Here is a 20263-nt window from a genome sequence, read left to right on the forward strand (position 1 = left end):
TCAGGTAGTATTATCAGCTCATGAATGCCTTCAACGATATATTGGATGTGTCATGATCTGAGAACCGCCTACCTCTTGAAAGAGCTCCTTCACATTGAATTGATTCTGAGCAGAGCACTCAATATATCTGGCCGCGCCTAACTTCCTGGCCATCCTTTCACCCTCCTGGCACGTTACATGTCGTCTCCAGTCTTCCTGGACTCTTATACTAGAATTGTTGTCCCTTGCGTCAATCTGAGTACCAACTAGCAGCCACGGAACCCCAAAGCAGCAACTCCGTAGTTCATCGAACCAGTAGTATTCCACGCTGGAGAAGGACTCTCGGTTGACGACAGAGAAGCAAACGAGAAAGATGTCGGTATTGGGATAAGAAAGTCGGCGTAGCCGGTTCCTTTCCTCGTCGTTCCATGTGTCCCAAAGCGCCAGTCTGTAAGGCTGGCCATCAACACTGAATATCTTAGCGACTGCGATGATTGACGTCTCAGATGCAGCCTACCCGACCATTACTGCACAGTTGTCGAATACGCGAAATCCGGGGGTATAGAATTGATTGGCTACATATCGCGTCAAGAGTGTTGACTTGCCAACCCGGTTGTCACCAAGAAGCACGCATCTGCCGTCGTTAGTTATATGCAGCGTATCGGACATGGCTATTTGAGATTCCGTATCATTATACTTTACGTCTTTGGCATCCTCTGACATTCTCTTTCTCCTTGTGTGTCCTTGAAAATCGTGCTCAGGCTGAATGCGGACCTTCGGAGGTGGAAGGACACTCTCGCTCGTATTTCTGACGACTAGCTGATTACCGTCTGAGTTACTCAAGAGCTAGCTACGAACTGTCCAATCGAATTGAATTAAGTTGCAGTAGAAACTGCAGAACTTGCCTAGTTGGCGAGAACAGATCGTTTCATAACTGCAAGTCTATCTAATCTGACTTTTATGGATTTGATCACCAACTCCGCCCACGAGGCTGATCATTCCCACCGAGATGGCTGTTTCTATTCTCATGGGTGATCTCAATCTGATTGGAGACTACAATACCGGCGGGAGGATGTTCGCGGCCAGTGCCGGGTGCGCTAAACGCCTCCAAGTTATTCATCTTCACATCGTCCACTATCCGTTCCTCACTCTCGCTGAACGTCAAGTTGGCGCTGATAGGATGAGCGGTTGGAGGGCCCCGACGATTTCGGCTAAAGGACTCGCCAGCACCGCCACCGATCGTCTGAAACCCGCTGGGGAATTTGTACGTCTTCTGGGAGCTGCCGAATGCGGTGCCAAATAGGCGCGAGAGCCAGGATCGAAAGAGATGGAAGACCATGGGAAGATTGGTAGTAACCACCGCGACGAAGGCCTCTCGTGTTCCCCATTCGCCGGCCAGTTGAGCGCCATGGACGGGGTCCTACGGGGGTATCGATGTTAGCTTCCCGGCCGGAGGGTGCCGATATGACATCACGACTCACCACCAAGACAAACACGCTCTTCAGGATCGCGCAGACGAGAACGAACAATCCGGCCCCGAAGACGATGGTTGCTGCGATCTTTTTCATGAGTTTCAAGCTGGATCGCCAGAGCATAGGGATGGGGATTAATATGATGTAGATATCGGTGGACACGTTGGATGCAAAGGAGGCCCAGACGATCGGCCTGGATATGGCGGCCTGGCAGGTATCTACAAGAGCAATTGTCAGAGAACGATCGATCGGACAAGGGCGCAACAAAGGCGTAGGACTTACTGCCAGGATCTGGGTTGATCTGCCAGTAGTTTTGGAATGGCCGGCACGCCGTGAAGATCGTAATCACGCTGACGAGGAATGTTCCGATGACAAGAGCGAACCCAACATAGATGGGATTGCGATACCGATTACCAAGGCCATCCTGTCGAGCGCATGAGTACAATTTCAATTAAAAGGAGTCCTTGAAGGCTTACTGTAAGTCGGAGGTAGAATGCCAGCATGGACAACTTGAGCGACCATATCAACACCGAATACGTAGTCCACCCGGCGACTTGAATTTTCGAGCCAATTACCCTGTATATGTGTGAGTTCCTTCTCATGATATCCTATGTACTCTTCGAAACTAGACATACCTCAATCGGTATTCTGGATCATCAGGGGACAAGGCTGCCCGTTGAGCGTCGGTCAAGCCATTATTCGCAAGGCCATGCGCGACATGGCCCACGCAGTACGCAAGAGATGTCTGCGCCGTGTAGAATACCTGCTCGGAATAGGCATTAGCAACTGATTAAGACACATCCAAGAGTGAGCCACGAACAATTGCAACCCACACAAGAAAGTCTTCGGCTTGCAGGTGTCTGAACCCCACGGCTCGCGCCCGGGAATAGGTTCGGAGTAGGGTCACCGTAACGCCAATTGAATACAGCGTCCAGCCTTCAACCGTGGACTTGTACAAGGCTGCCTGGGCAGCTTTGTCCGCAGCAGAATCGGTCGACATTAGAGCAACGAAGCGTTCGGGCCAGCATGGCCAACTGGCGGGTTGACGAGAACCTAGATTGACAACATCGGACTTAGCTCTTCTATGTATGAGGAGAGTAAAAAAAAAAAGCGAAAGAGTATTATCGAACAAGAAGAAATCTGAAAAATAGAAAAAGTATATTTTTGGCCCCCTCGTCTGCCGGTCGTGGTCATTGCCGAGTCCATCACATAATGCTGGCAGGCGTCGGAGACTCGGAGCTACACGGATCAGTAACCAGGATCCCGTCTACGACGATAGCCGATCTCGTTAGGTTCTTCAGCGCCTAGGAGCAGCCTAGCAGGGATGCGACAGGGATCAAGATAGGTGCACCAATCCCTTGCGCCGAATAGATGAAGTCTTATTAATTGGTACCTGCGCCCTCATGCCACCTGCAATAGCCAAGGATGTACTCCATCCCGAACGAGGGGTTAAAATGCGACATGCCCCTGTACTTAATGTAACCTAGGCGCTCGATTGAAGCCAATCAATCGTGCATTCTCTCTATCTGGAATCCTTCTCATTTTCCCTTCCTCTGCTTGAGTCAAACTTTCTTCTTGCTGCCAGTCCAATGCGCTGGCTCAAAATTAAGGCTGTTGCAGCCCTGGCTGCCTCGGCTATACCCGCATCCTGCTTCAGAGTGCCTGTTGCCTGTGATGGGCTCGGAGGCATTTGTCCACGCGGAGATGCCGACTTGAAGGAGCTGGGAGACAAGCTCTCGAGTACTGGCAAGATATATTTCCCTGGGTCGGCCGAGTTCGAACAGGCGTCCACACGGTGGTCTGTTTTGGATGCTCCCACAGTCAATGTTGTCGTGGTTCCCGGGACGGAGAACGATGTCGTTGAGACGGTGTGTTGTCCTTCCCCTCTGTCTCTTTTTCCCATCGGTAATGGGCATAGTTTGCTAATTGGGTGATAGGTGAAATACGCCAACAAGAAAAACTTGCCCTTTCTGGCGTACAATGGCGTCCATGGAGCCATTACCACCCTCGGCAAGATGGATCATGGCATCGAGATCTACCTGAACCAGTTGAGCAGCGTGGAAATCTCCAAGGATGGTCAAACAGCCAAGATCGGGGGCGGTACCATCTCCAAAACCGTCACCGACCAGCTTTGGGCCGCGGGGAAGCAGACGGTCACCGGAACATGCGAATGCGTCAGCTATCTGGGACCTGCCCTTGGAGGTGGACATGGATGGCTTCAGGGACACCACGGACTGGTTGCAGATCAGTTTGTCTCAGCCAATATTGTCCTGGCCAACGGCAGCTTGAAGACGATCGACGCAAGATCCGACCTCTGGTGGGCTCTCAACGGAGCAGGTCACAACTTCGGCATTGTGACCTCTGTGACCACCAAGATCTACGATATCCAGCACGCCGACTGGGCAATCGACACGCTCATCTTCAGCGGCGATAAAGTTGAGGCCGTCTACCAGGCCGCCAACGAGCACCTCCTCAAGAACGGCACTCAGCCTGTGGATCTCATCAACTGGTCGTACTGGCTCAACATCCCCACCGCTGACCCGAACAACGTAAGTATATACCCTATCCAAAAGTTGTTGCCTTGTCTCACAACCCCTAGCCCGTCATCCTATTCTACATCATCCAGGAAGGAGTAAACACAGTCGACCCAGCCTACACTAAGCCCTTCCACGACATCGGCCCGTTGTCCGCCGAATCTATCGGAGGAAGCTACACCGATCTCGCCGGATGGACCGGCATCGCCACGACCTCGCCGCCATGCCAAAAGGCCGGCCTCGTCAACCCCCGTTTCCCCATCTATCTCCAAGGGTACAACGTCCCCGCCCAGAAGCAGGCATACGACATCTTCGCCGCCGCCACCCGCGGGTCCTCGGCGTTCAACAACTCCATCTTCATGTTCGAGGGATACTCCATGCAAGGTGTCCGGGCTATCAACAGCAAGTCCAGTGCCTTTGCCTTCCGGAACGAGAACCTCCTCGCCGCCCCACTCATCACCTACGCGCCCGCCGGGCCGGACCGCGACAGTGCTGCCGCGCAGCTGGGTAACCAACTTCGTCAGATCCTCTTCCAAGCTAGTGGGCTGAAGGAGATTGGCGCGTATGTCAACTATGCCTATGGGGATGAGACGCCGCGGCAGTGGTACGGGAGTGAACAGTGGCGCCAGGATCGCCTGCAGGCCTTGAAGAAGAAGTATGACCCGGCAGGCAAGTTTAGCTTTTATGGTCCTATCGCTTAGAGCCAATCATGATGAGGTCACATGGAATCATTGTACAGTCCATATGGCGAGCCCCTACGCTTTAGTATAGTAATAGAGAAGTTTTGCTTCAGAAGATAGGTACCAACAATGCAAGTAGAGTATCCCAGTTCTCCTCGAGACTTACATCGTAACGAACTGTAAAGGACAGATACATATTTCTTTCCCATGACCAACTCAGATATAGTTAGATTCTTCAGCACCGATTATAGTAAGCGCAATCTATTACTCAAGTAGGTTGCACATCGGGGCCCTGATATCATTCTAATTTGACTCACTTTAGCAGACGCTCTATTTCCGCCACCGATTCCCTAATTCCTGGGCGATGCCGACTTCATCTTTTCTGTCGTTTTGCCAACCGGCGTGTGTCATCCAAGCATGTTGCGCCAAATCTCCTGCACTGCTCGCAGATATCAAAACAGATATCAGAATCCTCACCGTCGCTTATCATGTACGCAGATTCGCGGAAAGTTGAGGCTCCACATATATCACAGTTTACGTCGCCACGAAGCCCAAATTTATCACTAGCATTGAAAGAATCCCAGGCGAGATCGTCCCCGTGGTCTTGTGATAAAAGCTTTGTAATGCGGCGTTGGTTTCTTGCAGTGGCTTCCATGAGTGCTGTACGGCCAAACACATCAGTTGCATCTCGGTCAATATCTGGAGCCTCGAGTAGTGCTGCCACAATATTTCCCTCTCCGCGGACTGTGGCGGCCATTAAGGGCGTGCGGCCATACATATCCTTTTTATTAGGATCACTTCCTGCCTTCAGAAGCAGCTTCACAAGGGATTTTGAGACATAATGGCATTCCGCCGACAAGGCTATAGGTCCTCGCCCCTTGTTATCAGTGGTGTTTGGATCTGCGCCATTATGAAGCAACAATCTCACCACTGCCTCTATGTCGCCAACTGGACCAGCACGCCGCACCCTACGTCTTCTCCCTCTTCCAATCTTTTCCTTAACCTCCATCGTGCCTTGTCCAAGAGCCCAAAGCAGCGGTGATTGATTTGAATCGTCGGAACAATTCACATTTGCACCCTGGTCAATAAGCATTTTCACAATCGCCTCAAATCTTTGTCTAGCCGCCCATAAGATGGGTCTTTGTCCCAATTCGTCTTGGTGGTCTGGTCTGGCACCGTAATCAAGCAGTAGCTTGACGATGCTATCATGTCCCCCCACCACAGCGAAAAAAAGCGGTGTTTGGTCACTCTCTGTAGTGTTTGGGTCAGCACCATGTTGAAGCAAAAGTTGTGCGATAATCCAAATGTCCTGTATGTTGGGATTAGCGCCGTGGAGGAACTCGTAGCCGATTACCTCGTGGCCTTTGTCCGAGTGGCCGGATTGGCATACCCTCATGAGGACGCTCTGCCCATGATAATTCCGCATATTGACATCAGCGCCAGCCTTGATAAGCTGCTTTGTTATCCCGAGAAACCCTCTCTCAACCGCGTATGCAAGGGGAGTGGCGCCTAATTTGCCTTTGGGGTCAACGTGGACTCCTCTTTCAAGAAGTAGCTTTACTAGCTTTTCATCATTGTTGCGTGCTGCTGCTGATAGAATCGTCTCCCCGCCTTTATTAGGGAAGTCGGGATCCGCTCCCCTTTCCAGGAGAAATAAGACAGCTTCCTTATTTCCTGAACACCGGGCGTTCATTAGAGGAGTACCATCGTCTTCACAATCAGACGGGCACTGTTGATTGATTTGAGCACCGTGATCAAGTAGAAGTCGCATTGTCTCAATATCCACAGACCAAGCAGCAGCACATAACGGATTGTAACCAAATTTATCCGTAGGATTTCGCCATGCCCCGTATTGGATGAGAAGCTGGACCACGTCTTTACATCCCCCAGAAGCTGCGTGTAATAGAGGTGTTCGGCCGTCCACATCCTCCGAGTTAGGATTGACACTCTTTGATTCGAGAAGGACTCTGGTAGTGTCAAGATGGCCGGCTTTAGTAGCATAGGCAAGCGGCGTTCTGCCTTTGGAATCTCGAATGTCCACGTCCTGATTTTGACGTATATACTCGGCAATGATGCTTCTTAAACCACCATGAGCTGCGAGATGTACCTTTGTCAACCGATACTCCGTCAATCGATGCGGGAAAAATTCAACCCAATCTGCCCAACCCGGTCTATCACCTAGGAGAGAATGGGTCATCATGGCTTGACAAGCCGCATGGACATTTGATTCCTTCTCTAAAAATGCAAGGATAGGCGTCATTAATTCTTTCGATGTATCCAGAGCCGCTGAGGCATGTGCCGCCCAATACTTCGCGCAGTAATGATGAAGAGGGTAAAGTTCTTGCCGGTGGTCATAAGCAATACGGCTTGTACAGCGTCCACTGGAGAAAGCCACGAAGGAAAGATATGTGATGGATGTCTGGGCAATTTCTGCTTCTGAATTGCGAAAGGAAGGGTGCCCCAAGAGATACTCTTTCGTTGTGTAGTGAACCAAGCGAATTAGTCCGGTATTTCGATCGAAAACAACCAAGCCCGAGCAGACTGAATCAATAATGTCAATATCCGGCAAGAACTTGCGGTTCAAAGTTGTTTGGCCAGACCGAGTCCCAAGCGCATGTTGAAGCTCCTCGGCAAAGAGTGCTCGCTTGCAGTAAGTCAACCAAGACAGAACCCTCATTGCCATTTGGCAGCACGGTTCCGATTGAGATTTAATTCTATCGATTGCGTGATCATATGCTTTCCCGAGTCCGGTCCTCCCACGGGGCAAGTGATTGAGAGCTTCTTCGAGGTCACCCACAGTAAGATATCCCTTCAAGTGGTCCATGTGTAATGTGGCAAGTAGGAACCTAGATCAAAGTTCGGTTGCGGTCAGATAAAATATCTATGGGCCAGGGGTCTAATTAGTAGCTTACATCCCATCTGCGCTCTTCACAACCTCACGACGAACGTCATCTTGAACATTGGGATACAGCGAGATCTTTGACCGAAGTAAGGTAGGCAGCGTTGTGTTTACATATCTTAAGATATCGTCGTCTTGCGCCCGGATTTCCCTTTGGATGCATCCCTCGAACTGTGACATAATCTCTGAGTTTGGACGAGAAGTTGCGAGAATATTTACCGGTCCCTCTTTCTGAAAGGTGAATAAGGCTGAAAGTAAGTCTTGCAACTCTTCTGGGTTTGAAGAACAGTACTCATCCAAGGCATCGATCACAACGAAGATGCTCCGGAATGACTGCGCGGTTCGTGATAGCTCGGACTGAAACTCCTTGGCACTCGGGCGTGTTTTATTGCCGCTGTGACTTTTGTATATCTGTTCAATGTTCGGCAGGATGGTTGAGCCTTTGGTTGCAAGTTGTCTGAGAAGACTTCGTAAGAAATCGAGTGTAGTCTGCCGGAAGCTTGATTGATAACTGCAAAACATGCACGCAACCTGCACCTCTGGGTCACCCAAGAACTTTGTTCTTAGGTGTTCTACTACAATTGAGGACATGATTGTCTTCCCAGCTCCTGGGATTCCGGGGCAGAACAGTGTTTGTTGAGGTTGGCTGATCCACTGATCGAATTCCTCCGATTCTAGAAGCCAGAGACCTGTTCCTTCTAACATTGACTTTAGGTTGTCGTTATGTTGACGGTCAAAGTCTAACTCAGTGATCCAGTCGAGAATACGTTGAGAATGTTCGGTCATGACAAATTTCTTGATTTCTGCGACATCGTCATGGACTAGATTTATCGTGATCTTACACGTCAGATATGAGGGCTCATCCGTGGAATTCATGTTTTAGCTGGGAAGTAACACAGACCTTGATACAGGATATCTTTAACTGCAGGTTCGGCCTCAATAGCCTTGGGCTGTACATGTTCCAGAAACTCTTTCGCGCAAGCAGCGGCTGTAGCAGCGGCAAATGGCGGCCAGCGGTCATTCTTATGGGAATCGGCGTAATCTGAGATCCCACGGATGACAACACAAGGAAAATTATTCATCAAACCTGCTGCCTCCATCTCTAGGCATATCGCACCATGTCTGTCCCGAATCAAGTCTCGTTTAATCGCGTCTTTGATGACCATATTACCGGACGCGATGGTTCCATAATGGATCACTGGGCTGTCGTCCAGTCGTGGTTCGCGGCTAATCTCTGCTGACGGTTCACATTTGGCGCAGGATTTGCCGGCAGCATGGAGATAGCTGGGTTGAAACAAGCGATCAGCCGAATGACCAGGATGAGAGTATCCCTTGCTGCGCATAAGCGGAAATCTCTCCAGCTTTTGCTCGATATAGTACGCTATCTTGTTCTCTTGCATCAGGTGCTCCGTTTGGAGCTTTCCAAGGGCAGAGCCCAAGGACCTTGGAGGGCTGTTCAATACAGAAAGGCTCTCGAAGGACCCATCTGCAAGTGCTTTTCCAAAGTCATAGACAACGACTCCTCCAGTTTGGGGGCTGCTGCTTATGACGACGTCCCCCAGGCGGATATCGACATCATTGTCGTAGTCGGGTATACCTGCGCCAATACCAACAAGCAGTCCGACACGAATTCTCGGAAACGTAAAGAGCATCTCTTTGGCAACTGCTGTTGCGGAGGAGGAACCGAGTTGGTGTATAGGTAGACGGGCCGCGACGACCTTGAACCTTCCCATGGATCCCAAGATGTACGAGTTGTTGTCCGCCTCAGCTGGTGGAGTTTGTGGCTCCCCATGTACCTCATCCATCATACCCTTTGCAGCCGCTAGCTCGACCGCCAGAGCGCAGATCCATCCAACTGTGTATTCTTCATTGGTGAAGGGGGACCGCGCTAGAGTCGCCATCGCTTTAAGAGCTCGCCATAAACTGCTTTTAGTACAGGGAGTTCACTGTGCACCCCTCTGACAGGTAGTTCTTCGATGTCTACCACTTTATTCTCACCATTCAGCCGCACCAGTATTTTGAGTCTTTGACTCTCGAGGCGGAGTTCCACACGTGACTGTTGGGCACCTATCACATCCTTGTCGTACTTTGCACGGCCAGAATCTGAGTGGTCTGGGTGGCAGACAGTCAATTGGGTATCATTGGTGAGGCTGGAAGTGATCCTAGCAGTCATATCGATCAACCACCAATGAGCATGTTCAGGCAAGCGCTGGTAACTTCAACAGAAACAAATGGCCCCTTGGAGTTTAACCTAGCTCTAGCACCAGACCTTCACATCACGGGTCATTATTAGGGCGCAAATACTAGAAGTCTGGACCCTTCTCGGATCTATGGTGGGTAGTAGCTCATTGGATTATCGATCTTGGCTAGTGCCATATCTGTGAGTGGACTGGCCTATTGACCCGGATACACAAGGTTTCCAGGCTTACTCGATGGCTTGAATATGCCCGCTCGGCTCCATCCCCAGTCTTGCTCGCACATTGCTTTGTCTAAGATACCACCCACAAACGCAGCTATTCGTTAGCTGATAATAGCTTGAGATATGCGAGCAGAGCAGATGCGAATCCTTATAGCCTTATTAATGTTAATATAAATGACCTGCAAGATGCCTTGCTCAAGCCCCATTCTAGAAAGCGTAGCATGGTAGAGGACAACAAAGCGGTCTTCATCTAGGTAGGATCTCCGCTCTGACAACGACGTGATATCATCCCCGTCTCACGTATCTCGTCCAGCTCATGGTCCTCTTCCTTCAAGTAGCGGCTGTCGTAATCCAACAGCCACCGTTATTCACCATCCGGGCATAAAGACAGAACAAAAGTGTATTTGTGGCTCTTTCGCACGAGATAATCCCGCCGCTCGCTGTCCGTCATCCGCGACGTTCCCCGGAAGTCAGGCGCAATCCTGCTCCGTGCGACCCACGGAATCAGTGACCCAACCGATTTCGGAATACGCGGCCCATTGAAGCGGTTATGACGGAGGGCGAATACGAGGACCAGGGCCGAGAAATCAATGGACAGGAGGACGATGATGATGACCATCGAGGGTGTTGAGGGCGTCATGTCCCAGGTCTTCGTGATGATGGTTCCATCCACCGCGGGGGTAGCAGGGGACTGGTAACGGTCGAAGTATATATCGCGGGCGAGTGTAAGGTAGCTACTGAAGATTGCTCTGTAGGTCGACTGGACGGCACGGATGAGGAACTCCGGCTGGAAGGAGTCCGAGGCTGGGTCCAATGGCTCGTATACAAAGGCTGTCAGGAGCCCCGGCCAGTCATACTGGTGGAAGGACGAGTCCCGGTGTGCAAGGAACTTCTGTCCGATGCTGGCTAATGCCCGGTTGAAATGTCCCAGGCTCTCAGACGCATTGCGCAACATTTCCCCACGTAGGTCGGTTGCAGCGGCCGCACGCTTGTAGGAAGCGATTGTTCTCTGGTCATCAAACAGGACTCAAATTCATTGACCTGGATGGACGGCGTGCAATACAGCGCCAGCGAGTTCTGGCTGTTTATTGGGGCCTCCTGCTTCCCCAGGCTCTCTTTGCAAAGTGTCAGTCTCTACAGTATGTTCCGTAATTCGGAATCATATTCAATTGAGTTTAGAGGAGAACCAACAATACCAAGATCTTAATGATAGCTAGAAACACGAAACCTTGCTAACCAGCTATTTGACATAATATCAATCTTGACATGCTTTGCAGTAGTCCTGAACCAGTTCCAGGCAATGACACGAAGGACTATTTGTCTGTTGTGCCGAAATAATTTTCCCAGGCAATTCGGGTGTCGCAGTTGAGAAGCCCAGCTATTGCTGACATCGACGCTCAGTGAGTAACGCGAATTGCAAAGAAGTGAACCTCCGTGGGACCATTGCCCTGGTTATAGTTGCCGGCCTTGAAGTAGCTATCCGGGTTCTCCAGGTTAAACGTGTCGAGTTTCTGGAAAGCCTGGCCATTGAGGCTAACGGATAGAATACTGCTCTCGTACCGGATTTCATAGGTGAATCTCTGGCCTACAGGGACGTGGCCGACAGTGAATGTATTCTGCCCGCAAGTGCGGCAACGGTTGACACCCATCGTCAGATCACCTTTGGAACTATAGTAAAGCTCGCAAACAGGCTTCGTGGAGATGGAGCCATCGATATGGATCTGGCCGACCACAACTCGGTCGTCGTTGATTTGTTTCACGATCAAGTCGCCAAACAGCCGGTTCTTAGAAGCAGAAGGACTCCACTTAGACGGGCTGTTCTCACGAAGCTCTGTGCGGCAGTGTTCGCTGTTTGCGGTCGTGACACAGCTGGAGGTTGACGGAGAGCCTGGGACCTTCATGACAATAGAGCCATCATCAGGGCTGGTAAAGAAGTATTCGGACTTGTAGCCATTGCAGCCCTTGAGCTCGGACGCAGAGACCTCGTCTGGCGAGCCAGTCTTGCCAGTTGGGAGCTGTAGTTTCCACTTGGATAGATCAAAAGTGCCGCCAGGAGCGCAAGCTGAGCCTTGTGCCATGGCCAAGGGTGAAAAGTGGACAAGGGCCAAGAGAGCGATAGGTAGGAGGTTCTTGATCGCCATGGTGTTTATATCAAGGAGACAAGCAGCGAGGATGGATCTCAGGAAGTCGTTGAGAAAAGACAATTGATGACTGTGGTGCTGGATATATTCCTTCTCAAAGAGTCGGGTCATATAGAGGGTTTAAATAATTAACGCATAGCCAGTATATCTCTATCCTCGAGACTCGTCCAGCCGTTTCAGGGTCCAAATGTCTACAACTCAACGTCATACGACACTAGTTTAATTAAAGGATGCTTTCATAGCGCACCACCATTCTGGGAGGGATCATCGTTCCTCAGCGGCACCGAAACCTGACACGGGAGATATATGACAGGTGGGACAACACTGGATTATCTCATTTACGTCAATAAGAAAGAGCGTACAGATCTGATTACTTTATGACACTATTCAAAAAATAAATGATCACCAATGTCCTTGCCCGCAAGATATATTTTCCACCAACTGAGACAATATGAATCAACGAAGCTTCTACTAGCTGCGTATAAGAATAATATTGGCTCATTGGTGCCGACGATCGTTGGACTAGCGGCAATTGAACCACTTAGCCAAGTCTAATGTTACATTGGGGTCGATTGGTCGTATGAGAAGGTATGACGGCTCCTGCGCCATGTCTGGGCATCAGCCTGTGCGAAAGGGTCATGGCTCCCTGTCCAGTGTCCACCAAGTTTGCGGCAGAGGAATTGCCCTTTCGGGTCGGCACTTCTCCCCCGCTTCCCCGGTTTCTCCGCACATGCCGGCAGCCCCAGTAACCTCTAATAATAGCCCTAAGTGCCGATGCAGATCTGACACCTCAATTGCAGATTTCTCTGTCCTCCATTTCCCTGATCGAGGATGAGCACAACAGCCTTCGAGCTGCCTACCCCACGCGTGTCTAGTTGTAGTTTCTCTGCCGTAATTCAAGTAGTGGAAAAATGTATCATTTCCTTCGTCAGTCAGTCTCTCCTCTTCCACCAACCATACGCATGTACACTACGAGCTGGAACAGATGTAGGGCTACATTTATAGAGCTCCAGGCGCAAGATTGCATGGAGCTTCACACCAGAAAGGCCCAGGGAATGAGACTCAACTCCTCGGTTCTTCAGATTCACCGATCGACTCGTCTACTCCTTGCCATCCTTTAAGATGAAGCTCTTTCAGATCTCCTGTCTCAACCTCTTCATATCACTCTCTAGCTCCCTCAGTCTTCCCAACGGCCACGGCCGTCATGGAATCATCCCAAAGACTGTTGTGATTGACGGCGCCCGCCTCGTTGAGAATAAACTGCGCCTCCGAGCTGGCGACTCGTCGCTCACAGCCGCTCTTGGTCATCTCACTGCCGAAGCTGATAGCTGGCTAAGCCAGGGCCCGTGGACTGTGACCTCCAGGACGCAGCCACCGCCAAACGGCACAATCCACGACTACGCATCCCAAGCACCGTACTGGTGGCCCAGCAATACCACTGATGGCTGTCCCTACGTAGACCGGGATGGCGAGCGCAACCCCGAAGTCGAAAAATACCCCGACCACAGTGGACGTGACTCGATGTTTCGATCCAGCTACATACTATCTCTGGCATGGTACTACACAGGCCAGGCCAAATACGCCAAACATGCCTCGCTTATCCTGCAGACATGGTTCATCGACCCCGCTACGGCCATGACGCCTAATCTGCGCCACGCGCAGATCATCCCTTGCCGCAATGACGGCCGCTCAATCGGCATCATCGACTTCAGCATGGAATACACCAACGTGCTGGATGCAGCCGCCATCCTTGCCTCGACCAATGCTCCAGGCTGGACAAGAGTAAACCAGCGAGCGTTCATGAACTGGAACCGCCAGTTTCTCGACTGGCTAGTCAACTCGGCCTTTGGCAAGGAAGAGGCAGGCCAAGAGAATAACCACGGGACCTTTGCCAACATGCAGATTGCGGCTCTCGCTCTCTTCACCGGAAACACGTCTCTCTCGGAAAAGACATCCCAAGGGGCAAAGTCTCTCATCGATGTCCAGATCCGGCCTAATGGCTCCCAACCGATGGAACTCGCGAGGACGCGTAGCTGGCACTACTCCAATTTCAACCTTGGGGCGCACCTGCGCTTTGCGCTTGTCGCCAAGAAGGTCGGCGTAGACCTGCTCGGTTATAAGGGGCCGGATGGACAGAGTCTGTTTGGAGCGACGAATTTCCTGTTGAAGGCGGCTGTGGAAGGGAAGAGCGCGTGGCAATTCGAGGAACTGGAGTTTAAGCCGTACGCTGCAACCGATAATGTACATGCTGCAGCTGATGCAGGAGACAGTAAAGCCAAGGCGGTTGTGCCTCAGCTGCCGCCGCCGCCGACTGGGGATATTTACGTGCTCAGACCGGCTGCCGAGCAGTTGGATAATATTGCTGGCTAGAGCACCATGAGAATTGGAACAGGCATCTAGTGATTTGGTTGGACTCGAGAAGCACCTTGGAAAACGAATTTGTAGGACCTTCATGTTGCTTGAGAGATATTAGCTAGCGAGCTCATAGCTGTCGGGTCTATAATATAGCCGCGTTAGTAAATTGAACGGGTCCAAAGAGGCTCCCCGCAAGATCTGTCGTTTTAAGCATTGGTGGTGAAAAGGGGCACACTATACTAACCAGATACACTATCTCCCTTGCGGCCCTTGCGGGCCAAGCCTCTTCTAGCTCCCGCTTGGGTGGTCTGATCAGGTAGGCTCTCGTCCGAGCCGAAGACTCGGGCTCCGCGGACAGMGATTGCAGATGAGGTCCAAGTTCAGTTCTGTTATTTAAACAACCCACGGGTGTTATTTGGATGGTAGTTGCAGAGTCGATCGGAGTACAGTTTACCCTAGTCATTTTACAACATTGCACTAGCTTGAGACAATGTACGACTCAAATATGACAAAAATGATTCCTCATAATTATTACCCGCCTACTCTTCATCTGCCGCATTATGCAGCCAACGAAATGTCAGTCTTGTCATTGATTGCTCAATTTGGCTTCCTCTGGGCCGCTGTACTTGGGATAGCCTTTATCGTCATTCAGCGAGTGCGACCTACCGCCAGTCGGTCAGACCGACTGGCTTTTATATGGATGTGCTTAAGTATGTTATCCTAGTTGAATAGGTATTGAATCGGTGCTGACGAATACGGAAATAAATAGCGGGATTCATTCATCTGTTCTTTGAAGCATACTTTGTGGTCCACCATGAATCCCTCGCCGGCTCCCAGGACCTATTCGGCCAGCTATGGAAGGAATACTCCCTCTCTGACTCGCGTTACTTGACCTCAGACGCATTCATCGTCTCGATGGAGGCAGTCACGATGGTATGTTCTGAGATCACCAAAGTCAGCCAGTTCATCACTAAGTTCCCCATAGTTCTGCTGGGGCCCCCTCGCGTTCTTCATCGTATATTGCATCGCGGTCCAACACCCCCTCCGTCATGCCCTCCAGCTCCTTATGTCAGTGGGACAGGTCTACGGAGATGTCCTTTACTACGCCACGAGCTTGTTCGACCTCTATTTCCATGGAGGGTCGTTCTGCCGGCCTGAGGGCTACTACTTTTGGTTCTACTACTTTTTCATGAACTTTATTTGGCTTGCGATTGGCTCCTGTTCGTCAACCCTGGACTTTATCCCTGCAGTATCTTATCGATTACTGATGTTTCACAGATTATGTATACCAAAGTGTTGTGGAGATCACTCGTGCTTTTCGATGGCTTGGAGAGCTTGATCAGACACAGAAAAGGAAATAATGCATCCAGATGAGCAACAACTTTAGATTGTTAGTCAGTCGTCGATATCAGTTTGAATGGCTATTTATAGAACACAACGCTGCACAATATTCCACTGACCTAGTATAAGTTTGACGCTTTCAGGGGCACTGGAATGGTGATAAGCAACGGTAGCCATGGCGGGCCATTACCAGATAGCCTACTATATATATTTAAAGATAGCCCAGTTAAAATATCTAGTGCTCGCTGAGTATTTGGACTAATTAGATCTGTGATAGGTTGGTATAAAGTAGCATAGTCTGCACGGCATAGCTACATATATATACGCATACATGATACACCCAATAGTTTGAGATTGAGGACTGAGTGCAACCTGTCTCTAAGCCCTCTGATTTTTTCTCAACTAAAATCGACCTCAAATCTGCGAACTCAAAGGCTCTCAGTTTGTCCTCGACAGTGGACATATCTATGCCAGACATGTGTGTGAAGCAAAATCTCGCCACTGACTTCGAGTTTTGGTGTGTGAAGTATGTCTCGCGTCGAGTGCCAGTCAAACGAGTATTCTCTCATTGAAAATCCGGAACAGTAATCCAACTTGGGATGAGAGGACGGGTGAGTGGAGGACTAGAGATATACTCATCCGCATGGAACTGAAGTGGTGTCCAAGTGCTACCTGGCTCAGTCGACCTTTCGGCAGTAAAATAACAGGCATTTCATGCGGAATATTACAGGCCTGGCATGGACATGAACAGGACAGATGGGTGCAGAATACAGTGTATAATAGTAGTTACCCTCAAATGCCCTAGACGAGGGTACGAGTAAATATATGTTTCAGATAATGCGTGCTCCAGGTGTTCAGGACCGCTCCCACAACAACTGGTTCGAATGGATATTCGCTCATTCTGTCCAGCCATGGGCCCGTGAATAGCTGTTGTATGTCTAGTCCCGATGATATTTGCCCTTTACCCTTACACAGTTCTCTTTGGGAACCTTAATGAGTTGACAACGGATTTTGACGTATTATAAATTTAATTGGTATAGTAATCAATCAGATAACCGTTTATTCAACAAACAAGTCTCCGTGGCGCAATTGGTTAGCGCGTCTGACTGTTAATCAGGAGGTTGGAAGTTCGAGCCTTCCCGGGGACGAATTTTTTGTTTTCCTTTTTCCCTCCACCCGCCCTCAATTTAATTTCCCCCTTTCCTCTTCCTCAGATATTTGAATGGAAGTTTGAATCTTGCTTCATATCCACCTGGACTATATTTGTACAGGATGGATTATTCAGCCGAGTGAGGCTGCTACTGAATTCGTTCCAGAACGACAGTGCCCAGTGTCTGCGCAGTTGGAGGACGCAATCTGAGGAGGACGTAGGGTCGTGCGCGCTCACCTGGCCTAGAAAATCAGCCAGCCTGGTGTCTCCGGAAATGTCTCCTAGGACCGTAGCGAAATGAAGACGGGGGTGGTAGCCTGGTGGAGCGCGTTCTTGGATCCGACGAGTGACGGTGTTCACGTAGTCCATCAACAGTGTACCCTGAGGACCCATATCGGAGACATGCACAAACGAGGCGTGGGGGAGCATCGAAGCCTTTTTCATGATCATTCGGTCCAGCTGGAGCGTGTCATTGCGGTGGCAGGATGCGAGAATATCGATGGGATGATCTGCAGTTGAGCCGAGACTCCACTCGCGACATATCACCTCGGCAATGGTACGGCGCTGAGCCAGTGCGGTGGCTGCAATGAGCGCTTGCGTGAGGCCATACCGGACCGCTGAGTGAAGCCTGCGATATTGTAGTTGCTTCCAGGGCAAGTCAACATGTTCAATTCGGTCTCGAACATACCTTGGCTGTTTGGGCTGATCTTCCCTGCATCACCATCAGGGCGCTTCAACTAGGGTGAAACATCGCGAATTAAGTATGTTCTTCCCGACTACTTGCTAAAGACGCCCAGCTGAGTATGACGTGTTTTGACTCATCCGGGAATGATCTTCCTATTATGTTTGTGGTTGAGACTATACTATACGATATATACACTATGAAAGAAATAAGTACATGAAAACAACCTGGCCTGCCATAAGCGTGACAAAGTCAAGCTTCAACCAACCTCAGCTTCATCTCCCTCTTCCAGCCCTTCATTCCCAGTGTGATAAAGACCACCCCGTTCCAAAACCCTCGCAGCGATCCCATTGCTCCGACAGCCAGCAGCAACGGATACGAAACATGGTTCGGGTTTACGAGGGCGGATAACCGATTGATCGTGGGTGCAACCCATGTGGCCAGCAGGACAAGAAAGAACACCATTGGCATGAGGATGTATTGTCTGAAAGATACGTTGGAATGCTTGGATCGTTTATGATCTAGGGGCGCGTTGTGGGAGGATGAGTCCCCGCGGGATGAGTGGGGGTTCTGTTCGGTTGAGGAGGGATAGACATGGGAGGCGGGGTGGGACTGAATGTCGATTTGGACAGTGACAGCGACGGTGTTTTTGTGCTGGTCAAGGGCGTGGTTGCTGGTGGAAATGTTGGAAGACAGAGCGATGTGGTCTGTACGGGAGAGATTGAACTGGTGCCGCAGTTTGATTACTTTGATACCGACGAGGATGTAGAAAAGTAACACGCTCAGGATGAGAAACCTAGAAGAAGAGCCGAGTTAGTTAACCCAACAGGAACTATAGGTCCATTAGAAGAGAAGATATACCATATTGGTCCGTAGTAGAACACGATTCGGAAGACGACCCAATTGGGAGATATCGAACACCAGAGCTGTGATCGTTAATATCAGTGGAATAGAAGAAGAGACGAATACTACTTACAGTTACGCCACCATACATGGGCCCTTTGTCCGGGCTATGGATGAATAAAAAGATGATCGCCGGAATAGATACAATGGATGTGATGATAGCAATATACCATATCTCAAGCTTGCGCAACGCCTGCACATTGAATTGATAGTAGACTACCAGGAAGACGTCGCAGGCCATCGCCAGTGTCCAGAGGACATCTGCCATAGGAAACCTGTTTAAAGTCAGAGCGTTCCTTTATCCATCAGGCGTCGATCAAATGATAGAATAGCTTATCGGGACACACATCTGGAGACAAAAGCCCTGAAACTGACACAAGGGCGAGCTGTTGCCTGCCGCGGGCCCGCTTGTCGCGATCATCGTCGCAATAAAGTCAAACAAATTATAAAACGCATTGATGAAGATCAGACGGTGCATTGGATTGCGAAAATGCCGTGAAAAGGCAAATGTGCCGATGATCGTGATAACTCCCAGGATGGAGAGAATCGAAGCGACACGCTCGACCGTAGTCAAGGTGCGAATTTGCGCTTCAGTGAGGGCCATGGCGGATGTGATAAGGGCATATGGGACTTGATATTTTGGGGGAGGTGGTCCTACAAAATCATCGATCACATATCTGCCCAGCACGTTGCATATGGCATGCAAGTGCAAAGATGAAGCTACTTAATATCAGTTCCACATGTTAAGAATATTCCAACGCATGCCACAAGGCACTCGTCTTGCGTCTGATAGCGCAATGAGGCTAACGAGGAGGGAAAGCGCAGAATATACCATTCTCTGTATCTACTGGACAAGCCGAAATGGTAAATCACACCACGCTATGGCGTCATTTGTACCCAGTTTGATGTATATACGACTGGTCCCGCTCTAGCCTTTTGTTTGCTTTTTTGGCTGTTGTCGCTGGTTTTCTGTTCACAAGCAAGAAAATCAAATAATCATCGGTTGAAGAATCATTCAGACTCTACGTAGCTCGGCTCGCCTAAACTCGAGAAGGCGTGCGTGATCTCAAGCATCATCCGCTATGAAATCCTGCCGAAAGCTTATCATGACTACGGTGTAGCAACGCGAAAAGTCTGCTTGAAACACCATACGATGTAACAAATACAGAGTCTAGAGGTCGGATTTGAACAGAGACGCGAGAAGCGAAACTTGCGCAGGAACCCCATCAACATGATTTCAGATCTGTTACCTGTACACTTGTCCTTTGGGGATTTCTTCATCGTGGTTGGATAACTCGGCTTAGCCTAGCATGAACCCTGTTCTAACGTCATTTATGGCGCTGCTTCTGTCATATTTCTGACCGAATCTGATTCAAAATTCGATCTTGGCAACCCCTGACATGACCCGTCATCTGATAAACAAGCATTCAATATCCTCTATGTTCCGGCTGCAGCGGAAGCCCAAAATTCTCGGAATTCACGGCAGTTCCAAACCTTATACCGGCTGAGTCTTATAGACTCATGGTCCATGTCGGTCATATCGATATAGTTTGATCAAGAGGTATGCATCTTCAAAGCTACTCACAACAATCTGTCAGCATACGTGGCGCTACATTGAGCGGGTATCTTTCTACCACCTTTGGAAAGAAGGCCCTCTATGGGACGTACATATTCCCCTGTCAATGCTCACATTCGATGTTCGCCGTAC

The 20263-nt window shown here is 50.0% G+C and overlaps 8 protein-coding genes and 1 non-coding gene across 9 annotated transcripts; 4 read left to right on the top strand and 5 right to left on the bottom strand.

Annotated features, from left to right (window-relative positions):
• Window positions 1–949: 949 nt before the first annotated feature.
• Window positions 950–2451, bottom strand: Aspvir_009565 (uncharacterized protein; the record flags this gene model as incomplete). Its single annotated transcript, XM_043272706.1, has 6 exons — window positions 950–1399; window positions 1461–1669; window positions 1734–1875; window positions 1928–2027; window positions 2087–2214; window positions 2272–2451. 6 exons carry the CDS (start codon window positions 2449–2451, stop codon window positions 950–952), a joined length of 1209 nt encoding a protein of 402 aa, XP_043128641.1.
• A 589-nt stretch (window positions 2452–3040) lies between these two features.
• Aspvir_009566 (putative FAD-dependent oxygenase) lies at window positions 3041–4686 on the top strand (the record flags this gene model as incomplete). The annotated part of the gene is made up of 3 exons (XM_043272707.1): window positions 3041–3319; window positions 3389–4000; window positions 4051–4686. 3 exons carry the CDS (start codon window positions 3041–3043, stop codon window positions 4684–4686), a joined length of 1527 nt encoding a protein of 508 aa, XP_043128642.1.
• A 352-nt stretch (window positions 4687–5038) lies between these two features.
• Window positions 5039–9465, bottom strand: Aspvir_009567 (Pfs domain protein; the record flags this gene model as incomplete). The annotated part of the gene is made up of 3 exons (XM_043272708.1): window positions 5039–7511; window positions 7578–8385; window positions 8466–9465. The coding sequence occupies 3 exons, from the start codon at window positions 9463–9465 to the stop codon at window positions 5039–5041; spliced, it is 4281 nt and encodes a 1426-aa protein (XP_043128643.1).
• An 882-nt stretch (window positions 9466–10347) lies between these two features.
• On the bottom strand, window positions 10348–10938 carry Aspvir_009568 (uncharacterized protein; the record flags this gene model as incomplete). Its single annotated transcript, XM_043272709.1, has 1 exon — window positions 10348–10938. One exon carries the CDS (start codon window positions 10936–10938, stop codon window positions 10348–10350), a length of 591 nt encoding a protein of 196 aa, XP_043128644.1.
• A 442-nt stretch (window positions 10939–11380) lies between these two features.
• Aspvir_009569 (polysaccharide lyase family 7 protein) lies at window positions 11381–12124 on the bottom strand (the record flags this gene model as incomplete). The annotated part of the gene is made up of 1 exon (XM_043272710.1): window positions 11381–12124. One exon carries the CDS (start codon window positions 12122–12124, stop codon window positions 11381–11383), a length of 744 nt encoding a protein of 247 aa, XP_043128645.1.
• Window positions 12125–13246: 1122 nt separating this feature from the next.
• Window positions 13247–14494, top strand: Aspvir_009570 (alginate lyase family protein; the record flags this gene model as incomplete). Its single annotated transcript, XM_043272711.1, has 1 exon — window positions 13247–14494. The coding sequence occupies one exon, from the start codon at window positions 13247–13249 to the stop codon at window positions 14492–14494; it is 1248 nt and encodes a 415-aa protein (XP_043128646.1).
• Window positions 14495–15053: 559 nt separating this feature from the next.
• Aspvir_009571 (EXPERA domain-containing protein) lies at window positions 15054–15840 on the top strand (the record flags this gene model as incomplete). Its single annotated transcript, XM_043272712.1, has 4 exons — window positions 15054–15189; window positions 15249–15412; window positions 15465–15699; window positions 15758–15840. 4 exons carry the CDS (start codon window positions 15054–15056, stop codon window positions 15838–15840), a joined length of 618 nt encoding a protein of 205 aa, XP_043128647.1.
• Window positions 15841–16894: 1054 nt separating this feature from the next.
• Aspvir_009572 lies at window positions 16895–16968 on the top strand. Its single transcript has one exon. It is a non-coding gene; the product is annotated as a tRNA-Asn (tRNA).
• A 62-nt stretch (window positions 16969–17030) lies between these two features.
• Window positions 17031–19159, bottom strand: gprI (putative cAMP receptor (Car4); the record flags this gene model as incomplete). The annotated part of the gene is made up of 6 exons (XM_043272713.1): window positions 17031–17598; window positions 17659–17682; window positions 17921–18448; window positions 18514–18578; window positions 18629–18830; window positions 18903–19159. The coding sequence occupies 6 exons, from the start codon at window positions 19157–19159 to the stop codon at window positions 17031–17033; spliced, it is 1644 nt and encodes a 547-aa protein (XP_043128648.1).
• Between the last annotated feature and the right edge of the window lie 1104 nt (window positions 19160–20263).

Source organism: Aspergillus viridinutans (genome assembly GCF_018404265.1).
Source record: "Aspergillus viridinutans IFM 47045 DNA, scaffold_8, whole genome shotgun sequence".
In the NCBI taxonomy this organism is placed as follows: Eukaryota; Fungi; Ascomycota; class Eurotiomycetes; order Eurotiales; family Aspergillaceae; genus Aspergillus; species Aspergillus viridinutans.